The sequence below is a fragment of the Enhydra lutris genome, unplaced genomic scaffold, assembly GCF_002288905.1.
Source record: "Enhydra lutris kenyoni isolate GAN:26980312 unplaced genomic scaffold, ASM228890v2 scaffoldscaffold6, whole genome shotgun sequence".
NCBI lineage: Eukaryota > Metazoa > Chordata > Mammalia > Carnivora > Mustelidae > Enhydra > Enhydra lutris.
In genome coordinates, this window is record NW_019154090.1 from 29,252,284 (window position 1) to 29,266,358 (window position 14,075).

The 14,075-nt window shown below is 51.7% G+C and overlaps 1 protein-coding gene across 3 annotated transcripts in view; it reads right to left on the reverse strand.

Moving 5' to 3' along the window:
• Positions 1-3,630: 3,630 nt before the first annotated feature.
• Positions 3,631-14,075, reverse strand: part of LOC111141691 (U-box domain containing 5) — a 35,552-nt gene continuing 25,107 nt past the window's right edge. The window contains exons 1-4 of one of the 3 annotated variants that reach the window (XM_022494450.1): positions 11,879-11,980; positions 8,994-10,194; positions 6,888-7,049; positions 3,631-4,386 (exon numbers count right to left, since the gene is read on the reverse strand). In XM_022494450.1, the coding sequence (XP_022350158.1) occupies positions 4,178-4,386; positions 6,888-7,049; positions 8,994-10,194; positions 11,879-11,932 (1,626 nt within the window). In that variant the 5' untranslated portion in view covers positions 11,933-11,980 and the 3' untranslated portion in view covers positions 3,631-4,177. Of the gene's footprint in view, positions 4,387-6,887; positions 7,050-8,993; positions 10,195-11,878; positions 11,981-14,075 lie in introns of those variants that run through there. The other 2 variants (XM_022494449.1, XM_022494452.1) reach the window with 2 other exon arrangements.

Consider the following 14,075-nt stretch of genomic DNA (forward strand, 5'->3'; position numbering starts at 1 on the left):
GGCAGCACCTGCTAGCCCACAGCCCCAGCGGCCGGGGGCGGCCGGAATTCGAGATGAGTGCTGACCTGCGACCTGCGAGCCAAGAGATGGTGGTTCACGGTTGCTTTATCATATTGTGAGCATCTTTTGACACGTTTAAGAGACCGTGTGCACTTCTTTATGAATATTTTTAGAAGTTCTATGCGAACCATTGTAATACGCTTTACAAATATAACTTCCCAGCTTGTAATTTACATTCTCACTTTGCTAATGGTAGCTTTCTTTTTTGATGCACAAGATTGTTTTGTTTTTTAATTTCAACGTAGTCAGATTTGTTAGTCTTCTCCCTCACTGTATCTAGATTTTGAAAGAGGAGCACTTTCCTCACTCCTGGGCTCCCAGGCATCCCCTCATTTAACAGTTTCTTCTAGTTCTTGGATGGTTTTCTTTCTTCCGGCAGCTGCAGCACCACTTCGGGAAAGATCCATCTTTCCCTGTTGGTCGGCTGGATTTTTAATTCTGTTTGATTGGTCTGTGTAGTCAAGGGTTAGTTCTCCCCACCCAACCCAAACTGTTCTTCATTTTCAGGGTTTTCCTGGTTATTCTGGCTTGTTTTCCCAAATGATTTTGATAATAAGAATAGTGTCTAAGACAAGGGCAAATGTCCATAAAAAAACAAAAATACGGTAAGGGAGGGGCGCCTGGGTGGCTCAGTGGGTTAAAGCCTCTGCCTTTGGCTCAGGTCATGATCCCAGGATTGGGATCGAGTCCCGCATCAGGCTCTCTGCTCAGCAGGGAGCCTGCTTCCCTTCCTCTCTCTGCCTGCCTCTCTGCCTACTTGTGATCTCTGTCTGTCAAATAAATAAATAAAATTTTTAAAAAAATACGGTAAGGGAAAGAGTAAGCAACAGACCCACACAGCATGTATACACATTTTCCCCCTTATAGGTAGATATTGTAAGGAGGTTTAAGAAACCCAGAATGTTCGTGTGGTCCTGTCTCAATAATATGGTTGTGGGTAGCATTGTCTTGTTATTGGCACAAACCTTGGTGGAGAAAACTTGCCGAAGGCCACCAGTCTGCCTCTTCTTCCTTCATACCCCGCCACTCTGGAGATCTTGGCACCCCTCTGGACAGTGGCACTTCTTTGTAAGAGAGGGAGTGTGTTACTGCGGGGTGGGGCCCCGGGCTGTGGCCTCCACAGGTGGCTGGACAGAGCATCTTTGGCTGATTCCCAACCCAGCCAGCCCCCTTCAGCCTAGAACTGGAAGGAAAGATCTGCCGGAGCAAGCGGGCCAGAGGCCGGGTGGGCCAGCGCAGGCTGCGGAGGGGCTGGGGGTCAGCTGGGAGAGGGCAGGGGGTGGAGGGGGGCACCTGCGAGGGAGGGGACAGCCCCGAGGCACCCCGCCCGCAGCCCTCACAATGGCAGTCGGCCCAGTATCACAACCCCACAGGCAGGAGGCAAGCAGCCAAACAGCCTGGAAGCCCGGCAGGGAGCAGCTTCCTCCAGGGGCAGGTCTCTTTGTCTGCAGACCTACTTACAGCAACCCCTGAGGCAGAGGGCTGGTTTCCTGGGGGATGGAAAAGCTCCTGCTGGCGGAGCGGCCTCAGACTGGAGACCCACAGGAGGCCACCGTGCAGCTGCGGGCTCGGGGCCCCAGGTGCTGCGGGGAGCTGAGGCCGGGCTGCCAGGAGATGGAGTTCTCCGTGAGTACCGAACAGATGCTCATCTTCTTCCTAGCTGTCTGGTTCTTCTACTTCTTCTTCCTTCAAGACTTGTTCTGAGCAGCCCTCCCTCCCACTGTCCCGGGGCTGGCGGGCCAGAGCCCCGAGCGAGCTGGCCCAGTCCCTGAACAGAAGCACAGAGCGGCGGGGAGGATGGCCAGGACGTCAGGTGGCCCTGCTCCTCGGAGATGCAGATTTGGGGCCCAGCCTCTTGCTCTTGGACGGCTGCACACCCCACACAGGCTTGGTGTCGAGTACACAACAGGGGAAAGCAGAAGACGTGTGCCCCCAGGCGACCTGTGGCCGGGAGATGGGGCAGCGGGCCACATCAAGGCTTTGTGCTCCGGAGTCTTCCCAGAGTCAGTGGGGCCCAACTCTGTGCTCCCTGTGGAGCTGTTCTGTGCCTGGCCCGGGGCGCTGCTGAGAAATAAACTGCCCTCGGAGCCTCGCTAGCAGCAAGAGAACGATTATTCCCATTTTCTAGGGGAGCGAATCAGCCCAGCAGCGCTTAGTACTATTTCGGGCAAGGGCGGAAAAGACCACATCCTTTTGGGGGACTCTTCAGAATAAGATAAAGGGGCACCTGGCTGGCTCAGTCGGTAGAGCATGTGACTCCTGATCTTGGGGTTGTGAGTTCAACCCCCATATTGGGTGTAGAGCTTAAAAAACAGTAAGATAAAAAGGGATGCATGTCCAAGGATGTGGGCGTGGCTCCACCTGGGCACAGGCACAGGAACTGTCCTCCCCAGTGGCTCCCAAGCCTGGTTTCCCACCAGGGCCATCTGGGGAATAAAAGCTGGTTTGAAATGCAGATCCCAGGCCCCTCCACAGGTGGGGAGGCAGCTCGGCCCTTACCTGGGCATGCCTCCTGCAGAACCCACGGCGGGGGCGTGGGGGGGGGGAGCAGCTGCCTCTGGCCCCCTCCTGAGTGGTGAACCTGCTCCAGAGGGCTGAGTGGGCTGCTACCCTGCCCCAGGCCCCCACAGTCTGAGGACATGAATGGCCCCACCCCTAGCACGGCTTCTGGGGCAAATGCTGGGTGGGGCTTTTCTTACAAGACAAGGAGGCAAAGAGGATAAGGCAAGAATCTGGAATAGCTTAGACCTTCAATGTCAAAGAGCACCCAGGAGCCTTGATGGCTAAGAGGAAAGCCCACCAGCGCAGACCTTGAAGTCTCAGGTGAGGCTGTGTGAAGGGAAGAACCGCAAGGCGGCAGAGGGAAGGAATTTCTTCCGGGGACACACAAATCCCCTAGGAATCTCTAGCCCCACCCCTAGATCTCTAAATTCCTGGCTCTGGACTTGAGTCCAAGAATCAGAATTTTTAATTAGCTGCCAGTAAGACTATAGCTCTGCCTCCTTCCCTGCCACGGCCCTGGGACAGAAGCGGCAGCAGGCCTTTGGGGGGCGGGCAGAGAGCAGGCAGCTGGGATTTCGGGGCAGCTTGAGGCCCCTCAGCCTGCCCACAGACTCACAGGGGAGCGGGGAAGTGCCCGGTGCACTTTCTCACAGATGTTCTTGCAGGGACTAGAACCTTCCATGCAGTCAACAGTTGTAGGAGTACAGGTTACCCTGGGACTCCACAAACTAAACTCTGCATGAAAAGAACGCAGCTTACTTATTCAAGTACTTCTCCTGACAAGGGCCCTGTGTGGCAAAGCTCCGTCGGCCTCAGAGGGCAGAACTGCCAGCTGGGCTGAAAGCAGCTCAGTGGGTGCCCAGCCTCCCCACTCACTCCCGCACCCATGTGCAAACAAACCCTCACACGTCAGATGCATCTGGAAACGTGACTTCTCATCCCTTCAGGCCACGGACCTGAATTGCAGCCTGACTGGGTTGCCATGACGGCTCGAGGCTGCCCTATGACAGCCCCACTTTGTGTGGGTGCCGGTGGGGGACAGACGTATGACGACAGACAGGCACTCTGTCAGGAGGAAGCCCACAGCGGACAGACGTCAACCATCGCTTTATTAAGGCTCAGAGTGGTCTGCCAGTCGGGGGCTGAGTCATTCACTGAGACCCCCGCCACCGAGCACTCCCGGGTGACACGGAAGGCAGAGGCTATCTTCGAGATCCTGAGCCACGGTCTGTTGTGCTCCACTCACACCCACCCTGCAGGGCCGGTGTGTGTGCGGGCAACGTGGGGGGGCCCGGCTCACTCTCACAGCCCCTGGGCTCTGGCGGGGGTGGGGGGTGACAGGGAGGCTCCGGAAGGCAGGGATAGGTCCCCCATCCCTCCCAGCCCAAATTATGGCTTTGTTATCCTATTGCCACTTGAGCAGGAGAAGAGTGCCCCCACCTACCCCACACTCTGGCCCTGGCGTGGGTGCTACACTGTGGAAGGAGACAAAGGGAAAGCCCCTGGGGAAGAAAGGGCCCCTCTGTGCTTGGGACCTGGCCAGACCTCAGGGATTCTTGACCCCATTCCCTCAGTGACTCCCCTCGGTGGGTCTTCTCAGGCTGAGGCTGATCACTCAGAAGTGGACCCGCAGCACGTCCTGGCTGGCAAATGGCTGCTGGCAGGCTGTGCAGGCCATGGGCAGGGAGCGCTGCTTCTCGCCCAGGCACGGCCGGCATAAGAGGTGGCCACAGGGAAGCTGGTACACCGGCTCCTTTTTGAAGTAGGCAGAAAACACTCTTTTGCAGGAGGCGCACTCGGGGCCTGGGACGCTCCCAGGCTGCTCTGGTAAATTAGGGAGGAAAAGAGGCCAAGGTTAGGGAAAGGCGCCCCCTGCCCCCTGGGTCAGGCTCCGTCCCAATGGCCAGGCAGATGCCTGGAGTGGGACAAGAAGCTTCCTCACCCTCCACCCCTGCCACAGCGTGGCTTTATCCCTCCCGGGGCCACTTCGAACTGATCTGGGAGGACAGGGTCTTGGGGAGCCTGGGAGGCCTCCCCTCAATGATTAAATCTTGGTGCTCCAATGGGTGCTCAAGAAAGAACTGGCTTCTGCAGGCAGGTCACACCGAGCCCTCCCTCCCGGTCTCCGAGCAGGATTTACTTTCCACTGGGACAGGCTGCCAAGGTCAGAGTGGGGCACAAGCTCATCCTGACAACAAAACTAAGAGGCAAGAGGCCGCAAGACAAGTAAAAAGCAGAGAGGGGTCAGGTGCAGCAAGGCCACCCAGGTCTGGGGAGGAAGGGGGGTACCAGAGGGGTGGGGCTGAGGTCTGTCTGCAGTGGAACTGCCCACTGGGCCCGGCATCTGCTTCTCTTCAGCCCGGCAGTTCCCCCCCGAGCTGCCAATCCCCTTCCTGTGCTGCAGGCGCTCTCTTTCCTGGCTTCCCTCAGGAGGGTGCCTCAGTCCACACCCCTCTAGAGAAGGCCAGGGGGCCTCTTGGGGGAAGAAAAGGGACTAGCCATGCAGAGAAATGGAGAGCAAGTACAAAGAATGGCTGGTCCAGAACCAAACCAAACCAAGAGAATAGCTGGTCCACCAAAGAAAGACAGGACCCAGAGGTGTGATGTATGAGACTGGCTTCGGGCGAGACTGCAGTGGGGGGCAGGCCGGGGCACGCAGGACTTCACAGGCAGCAGGAAGATTCCAGGCTCAACCGGATGCCCTGAGAGGTATCTAAGAAGTACAGTGCCACAAGCTGGCTGACAGCACACGAAGACCCCTCTGGCCCCTGGGAGCGACAGGCAAGGGTGGCTGCCAGGGAGCCGCAGGGCTGCTGCAGGGCGTGGGGGGGCACAGCACAGGCACCGGGGCCAGGGAGCAGCAGAGAACAGGGCTCTGAGGCCCACCCGGAGGAGTACCAACAAGACTTGAGGATGAATGAGTATCAAGAATGTTGAAGGAAACCAATGATGATGTCCACATTACAGACCTGACCAAAGGGCAGAAGATTCTGCTCTTTTTTTTTTTTAAGATTTTATTTATTTATTTGACAGAGAGAGAGATCACAAGCAGGCAGAGAGGCAGGAAGAGAGAGAGGAGGAAGCAGGCTCCCTGCCCAGCAGAGTCCAACGCGGGGCTCAATCCCAGGACCTGAGATCACGACATGAGCTGAAGGCAGAGGCCTTAACCCAGTGAGCTACCCAGGCACCCCGAGGCTGCTCTTTATCAGCACTGGGGTTATGGCAGGTGCAGGGAGAGCTCTGGAGGGTGTTTGCAGTTCTGAGTTAGAATTTCACCCAAGAAATATCCATGAGTTTCCCATGGGGAGGGGCCAGGAAGCTGTCAGGGAGGCTGGGGTCTGAACTCCAAGGAGATGGGGCTACAGGTGAGCAAGGGCAGTCACCGGCCGATGGGCTCTTGCTGTGATGACAGAGAGGACAGAGAAGAGGGTCCAGGACCAAAGTCTGGAAGAGGCAGAAGAGTCAGAAGTGGAAACTGCAAAGGGATGGTGGAAAAGGGAGAAAAAAAATGTACCATCTGGAAGGCCAAGAGAGAAGGCATTTTGGGAAGGCGGGGATGGCTGGCCACGTTAGACACTGCTGAAAGGGTGAGCGACCACTGGGTCTGAAGTCCATGGAAACCACTCATCACCTGGACAAGAAGGTTCTGGGGCCCGGCCAGGGTGGAAACATAATCAGAGAGATAAGAGGGGTGGGGATAAGAAGCAGAAGAGGTAAGATGGCCCAGGATCCAGACAAGAGAACAGCCCGGCTCTGGATGGGCAACAGGAATCAAGCGTCTGCCTTATCATGAGCTTCCTCAGCCTTCATCCCATAAAAACTGTCCCAGCATTCCAGCAGATTCTCTCACTTTATATCCTAGCTGGTTCTATCTAATGTGGTTCCAGATTCAGGGTAGGCAAAAACTGGCTCAGTAAGCCGCCCAAGTTCTTTGCTGAAACACCAGGGAAAATGTTGACAGGAAGGGACAAAGAGGACAGCCCCAAACTCCCTCCACAGTTACATGAAATAAACTACCCAGGTGTCAGATGGGAGACAGACTAGATATGAAAACTAAACAAAGAAGGACAAACGTGAAACACCACAGAGCTGCCAAGCCCTAAGACCACAGAATTACTAAGACTTAACCAAAGAAAGCCTTTCTTGTGAAGAGTTACACTTCACAGGAGCCCCTCAACTCCCCCTGGAAAAGGAAGGAGACCAGGGTCTCCATGAGCCCGGCTGCCAGGGCTGAGGAGGCCAGGCATGGCGGTTGGCAGAGCCCCAGAGGCAAGGCCCAGCCTCCCGTCCCAGGGCTCCCAGGAGATAGATGGGGCCTTGGTTACCCGAGCAGGAGCCTGGCCTCCAGGAGGTGCTGCTTTCTCTTGTGCCCAGGTGCTGGAGCTGCCCCCTGGTCAGCCGAGCCGTGAAGGAGGGCATGGAGCCAAGGGTCGACGTCAAGGCAACTTCCAAGCTTTGTGACAGCTTCTGCTCATGGGACACTGGACCTGACAAGAGATGCACAGACCACAATATCCAAAGAGAGGTTCAGCAAAAGAGAAGAGCAACCATAAGTCCGTGGAGGGCTGACTACTCGAATGGCACTTCCAGCTTCAAGTGGACACAAATGTGAAGCACTCCCCCCCTTCCCCCGCAATGTCTGCCAGTGGACTGTGATGACAGAATACCAGCAGGTAAAGCCCCACCCAGCTTTCCAGGGTTCCTGGGCAATGCTCTAGCTTTCCTCCTCCCAGACAAACTGCTGGCCAAGCCCGGGCCACCTGGTGGCTCCCCTGTGGAACTGCACCCTACTTTCTGCAGGTCTTGCAGGCCAAGGAAATGACTGGGCAAAGGCCCAGTTCTGTGCCCCTGCTCCCTGTCCACTCCTTCACCAGCAGCCTTTCCTCGTCTCCTCCATTCTGGGGCCCCCGCCACTCCACAGGGTCACTGGCTTGCACCTCTGGGCACTCGTGTCCTCTCCCTCCTAATGAGTAAAGCAAAGTGGTCATTACCAAGTGGAATAACAGAGACCTCACTCTGCCCACACCCTCTCGGTGTGGTCCACAGAAAGCCCACCAGTGGGCTGAGGGTGAAGACACCAGGGGAGGGGAACAGCTGACACACTATGACCGTGGCTGTGGAAGACCCTGAAGCAGGTGTCCCTGCCAAACCACGCCCAAGAAAAGAACCCAGAGACCCGTCTGGTAGCAGGGTTTACAACACCACCCTACAGCAGGGAGTAGAAGGCTTTGTCACAGTTTGTAGGACTTGCTTGGGGCCCTGAAGCATAGGTCTGCACCGTCCTATGTCACCAACAAATCTGTCAAGGCCAACACCACCAGAGACCTCAGAGACATCAGGGTCTAAGGATCTTTCCTTGTCTCACCCTGCTGTACCTCAAATGCTTCCAGGAGTTTTTGAGAGTCATGTTAACTAAAACTTATACTCAAAACCAGATGTAACCTTTTAAGCATGCTATTTACCTAGGGTTTTTATAATAAGAGAGGAAATTAGAAGAATGATAAAATCTAAACAGACTAATTTTCATAAGGAAAAAGAAAGTGTCAAAGAGCTACTACCTCGAAAAGCACGTGGCATGGACAGTCACGGGCCAACTCTACCAGATATATATAGGAGTAAATGATCCTGATACTATTATAGTGTTCTAAAGTTTAGTAAAGGAAAATTTCTTAATTCTTCATATGGAGCAAATAAATCTTTGATAACAAAACACAACCAAAGTTGGCATGTGCCCATGCATACATACACACATACACGAGAGTCCAAATTATCCAAAATAAAAAACACTAGCAAACAGATCCAAGCTGAACATTAAAAGAAGCATGACCAAATGGAGTCTCTTCCAGGAATGTAATACTGGCTCAATATTCAGAAGCCTATTAATGTATTTTTTCACATTAAAAGAGCTCAGGATGAAAAATCATAGCATCCTCTCCATTGACACTGAAAAGGCATTAGACAAAATTCAACCACGAAAAAAACAAACAAAAAAACCATCACTGAACAAAATAGGAACCAATGGTGTGGGAAAGTGTCTGAAATGGTTTCCAATGAGACCTACCTCCAGATACTCCTACCTTGGGTACCCCAGTACCCCCTCCACTGGAGTGTGGTCTGGACTTTGTGACTCGCCTCTAACAGAATACAGCAAACATGATAGGATGTCGCCTGGGTTATACAAGACTGTGACTTCCATCTTGTTTGCACACACTATGACCGTGGCTGTGGAAGACCCTGAAGCAGGTGTCCCTGCCAAACCACGCCCGGGTTCCTGACCAGAGAAGCTATGAGATCACGCGCACATGGTGCTTTACGTCAGTATGTGTGGGGCGAATTTAAGGTGGCAAAGCAGAAAGCACAGGGCGACGGTGCCAAGCGTCACCTGGGAAGCGCGGGGATGACCATGGACATGGATGTAGAACGCGGAGTACCTGTGGAGCAGTCCATATGTGTCAGACCCAGCTCACTGGCAGCTTTCATTTTCTTAGCGGTGTGCTCTGAGGTAGTGGGTGAGACCAGAAGGCTTGTGGTAGAAAAACAGGAAGCGTCGATACCGAGGCTCCCGTCTGGGGCGCGTTCAGCCTGCTCCATCCTCCTCTTCCGAGAGGGCAGAGCAATGGAAGACGGTGTCACTGCCAATGCAGTCTGTGCTCTCCCGAGCAGATGGCAGCCAGGGATGGAGTGCTGGAGCAGAAAATGGTCGATCCGGGCCTTCAGGGAGGGGTGAGGCAGGGGCTGGGAATGTGGGGTAAAGGCTACCCCCGTGAAAGGGTCGCTGGGCACGCGGCCCCACACGGCTTCGCTGCGGTTACACTTCTCCAGCGTGCTCTGGTCAATGACCTTGCCTGAGGGCAGCAGCATGGGGCAAGGCATGATCTCCAGGGTGATGGGATCCAGGAACTCCTCGGGCACATCCCGGATCACCTCAGCAAGCTCCTGCAGGCTGGAGGGGGCCTGCTGGCCCTCAGACAGGCCTCCAGGATCGCAGTCACTCTCCATGGGCAAGGCTGGGGCCTGCAGAGCGAGGTCCTGAGGGAGACTCTCAGAGGCCAGCAGCAGGACGCTGTCTATCACCTCCTGAGAGCAGGTTTTAGCCGGCTGGCCCCACACTTCCAACCGTTTGATGCAAGGGATACCGCTGCCTGTCACGTGGGTGATACAGATCTTGAGATGGGCCACATGGCTAAGAGAAAGGCCCCCTTTATTCCAGAGCTCCTGTGTCACGACAGCGGGAGAGGGGAGTGTGGCCTCCATTGGGCCAAAAGGTGGCCTGGCCTTGAAGCCCCTGTGGCTAAACACCACTTGGCTCTGGTTTTTCAGTAAGACTTTGCCTACCAAGGTGAATGCCTCCTTGTCCGGGATGGATGGCTCGGCCAGGCCCGGGGTCCGGCACTCGGGGGCATTCCAGGATGCTCTGCTGGACGAGGCAGATGTGTACATTTCCAGGCCTGTGACATTCTGGCCTCCCCCCACTGCGAGGTCTATGTTAATCCTACAGATTTCCACACTGAAGGGAAAGGAAACTGTCACATAGACTGGTGGCTTAATGAAATATTCTGTCCTAAAACCACGACTTCTCTTTGTGAGGTCTTCAGAGATGAGATTTTCTACTTCGTAACCATCAGCTGATATCTAGAGTTAAGGACAAACATGAGATGCATTCATTTGATGCGATCCAAACAAAGACAACTAGTTTTCAAGAACTTGCCACTTCTAAGAAAGTATTAAGTTCCTCATTTAAAATGGCCTCTATTATACCAAATTCTCCTGTTTTTTCGGGGGTGGAGGAGGAGGCATTCAAGGTCAGGTCAAAGGCCAAGGGCAATTTGTTCCCAAGTACAGCCCATCCTTAAAAAATACAAACAACTGGGACGTCTGGGTGGCTTAGTTGTTAAGCCTCTGCCTTTGGGTGGGGTCATGAACCCACCAGCCTGGGATCAAGACCCGCATTGGGCTCCCTGCTCTGTGGGAAGCCTGCATCTTCCTCTCCTACTTCCCCTGCTTGTGTTCCCTCTCTGTCTCTGTCAAATAAATAGGTGGAATCTTAAAAAAAAAAAAAAAAAAAAGACAAAAAAGAAAACAAGTGACAGAACTGTTCAACCCAACCAAAAATCCCTTCAAAATAAAAGGGCAGATAAACTAGTGGTTTTTGGTTTTTTTTTTTTTAATTTAAGAGGATGAAACCATAGTGTCTTATGGGAAAACAAAGATATTCATTAAAGTTCTTAATTTCGTATTTGGACTCTACCAATTATAACAGTTTCCCTAGCAAGACACAATAAACAATCTTCTGGTACATCTGTGATTGTTGGAACTTGGTTAAAAAACTGTGTGTTCAGAAATAAGGACCACAATACTATGGGAAATCTAGAAAAGTGAATATGCTATGGGGGTGGGAGTATGGGTAACTTTTTCCCCTCTTAAATTTCTAGTATTTGTTATAACTGGTAAAGATTTTAAGATACAAGTACCCCCCCCCAACCCCAGGCATCTGAAAGTTCACATCACACCACTTTGCTTTTAAAGACCTACATTAATACCTGTTTTTGCTAACCAAAAGAAATCCAGAATTCAGAGAATTTTTGCTTTTACAAAAAAGTCATTATTACACTAACATAGGTCTTTTGTAAAAGCAAAGCGGCCTAAAGTGAACTTCTGGAAAGCAGGGGATACTCTTCATCTTATGCCATTTCAGCTTATGAAAGGTTTCATAGGAATGTTCTTTTCAGATAGCAGGGAAGGGCGGGGGCGGGGGGGGGGGACCCTGTATCTCTGTTGGAAGAAATCAGTTTCACAGTCTGGGAACCTGAAATAGTACGCTGTGCGCAGAAGGTCCAAATTAAGGGAGGGTTCAGATTTCCCCTTGCAGTATCCTTACTCCTTGTTCTGGGCTGTGGAAAGATAACTGCCTTTGTACAAAAGAGGAAGCAGCTTAATTCAAGTAATAAAGAAGGAATCCAAATAACAAATACAAGCCATTATTTCTCGTGTGAGAAGTAAGTGGGAAGAATGGCAGGGGAGAGACAGTAGCTCTCTACCTTCACCAGGACTTTGAGCGGGATTAAAATTTATCATCAGAGGGAGGAGCACAATGAACATGACCCTCCACAAAAATGACCCACAGCTCACTTTCTAACAGTGCTGTATGACTCTAGAGGGGCAGCCTGACCCATTTTTACCTAAGTACCACCTGGTGGGATCTAAAACAGAGAAGGTTGCCATGACGCCCAAATCAAGTCCACATACACAAGGTAGGAGTGGGGGAAAACATGAAAAGCAGCCATCTTATACTTGTGTGCATACTTATTTTGTTTACCTTGTTGCAATAAATTCTTGGTCTGAACTGTGGGAGGCAAAGATTGATGACCATCTTTGTGGCTGAAAGGGTAGCTTCCAAGCATCAGAAACAGCCTTCAATAAAAAACAAAACTTGGTATTAGACAAGTTAAAGTTCAATTCTAATCTTTAAGGAGTTGATTCCTAAGGGAAGAGAACCAAACAGGGTAACAAAGACTTCCACGCACACAATCATGGTCTCATCGCATCGTACATGCGATGCTGGGGAAGAATGAGTCACCGAAAAATTGCAGAGGGGCCTTTTTTTTTTAGGTTTTATTTATTTAAGTAATCTCTACCCCCAAAGCAGGGCTTGAACTCACAACCCTGAGATCAAGAGTCCCACGCTCCACCGACTGAGCCGGCCAGAGGACCCCAGAGAGGAGCCGTCTCTTGCAGCCTGTGCAGCTTGGCCAAGACTGACAGCTGGACCCTGTGGAGGCAAGGGACTGTCAGCTCTGCAAGGGGCTCCCTATGGGAAAGGGAGGGTCAAAAGTGGCAGAGCAAAGAGAACAGAACTACTCAGCCAGAGGGTTCCAAACAGAACAGGTCACAGAAAATAGTCATAGTGGAAGGCATCTTTGTCATTTAACACCTGTTACTGCACTTTATAAAAATGAAAACAATTAGAAGAGTCCGAAACACCACCACTGAGAAAGAGAAAATCTTAGACTTGGAAAGCACCTTAAAAGGACATCTAACCAGGAGCACCTGGGTGGCTCAGTGGGTTAAGCCTCTGCCTTCAGCTCAGGTCATGATCTCAGGGTCCTGGGATCAAGCCCCACATCGGGCTCTCTGCTCAGCAGGGAGCCTGCTTCCCCTTCTCTCTACCTGCCTCTCTGCCTGCTTGTGATCTCTCTCTCTCTCTGTGTATCAAAATAAATAAATAAAATCTTAAAAAAAAAAGTGGCAAAAAAGAAAAAAAAAAGGACATCTAACCCAAACAGCAATTTAATGACCAATGTCTAGGCTGGGGGAGAATGGATGAAGGTGGTCAAAAAGTACTAACATGCAGTTACAAGTTCTGAGGAGGAAATGTATAGCATGGTGACTATAGTTAACAACACTTCACCGTGTATTTGAAGGCGGCTGAGAGGAGAGCTTAAAAGTTCTCATCCAAAGAACAAAAGCCGGGGCACCTGGGTGGCTCAGTGGGTTAAGCCTCTGCCTTCAGCTCAGGTCATGATCTCAGGGACCTGGGATCGAGCCCTGCATCGGGCTCTCTGCTCGGCAGTGAGCCTGCTTCCTCCTCTCTCTGCCTGCCTCTCTGCCTACTTGTGATATCTCTCTCTCTCTGTCAAATAAATAAAAAAAATCTTAAAAAAAAAAAAGAACAAAAGCTGGAACTGTATGAAGTAATGATTGTTAACTAAACTTACTATGGTAAGTATTTTGTATTATACACAAATACTGAAATCATTATGTGGTACATCTTAAACTTATTCAATGTGATATGTCAATAGCTCAATGAAACTGGAAGAAAAACAAAGATCAATGTCCAATAGCCTTTGGTACTCTTTGTGCAGAAGCAGGGAAGCCACTAGAAATAGCCCTTCTAGTGGCAGGCCTTGCCAATGGCTCTGAACTCCCTGGATAAGGCCAGCCAGGCATTCTATGTTTTTCTATCTGGCAGACGAGACAACAAAAACTGTTAGTCCAACAGGGACAGGGCCATCATCTGGGGTCTGTATTACCATGAACAGCACGTGCCTTTGACTCCGGTCATGATCTCAGGGTCCTGGGATCAAGCCCCACTCCAGGTTCCCTGCTCAGCGGGAAATCTACGTCTCCCTCTCTGGCATCTCTCTCACTCCCCCTTTCTCTCAGATAAAACTAGAATCTGGCCTGGAATCAACATGGACTAGTTTACAGAATTCTTATTTTTCCCCAGGGAGGACTGTGTTAACAATGTCTCCAGCTTCTGACACCTGTCTTTTTCTCCACAACTCAAAAATGAGTGTATGTGGAACTGCACCCGCAAATATTCCCAGAGTCCCTAAATGTGCCCCCACTTGGCCAGGAAACCAGAGTGCATTCAGAGTAGCACTGCCCTCAACTCTCCTGCCCAATTAGGGCAGTTGGCTTCTTGGTAAGTTTTTTGGTTTTGTTTTTAATGTGCAATTAAGCCATTGACTTTAATTGAATATAGAAGTAGTAAAATGAATATAAAGCCCTGA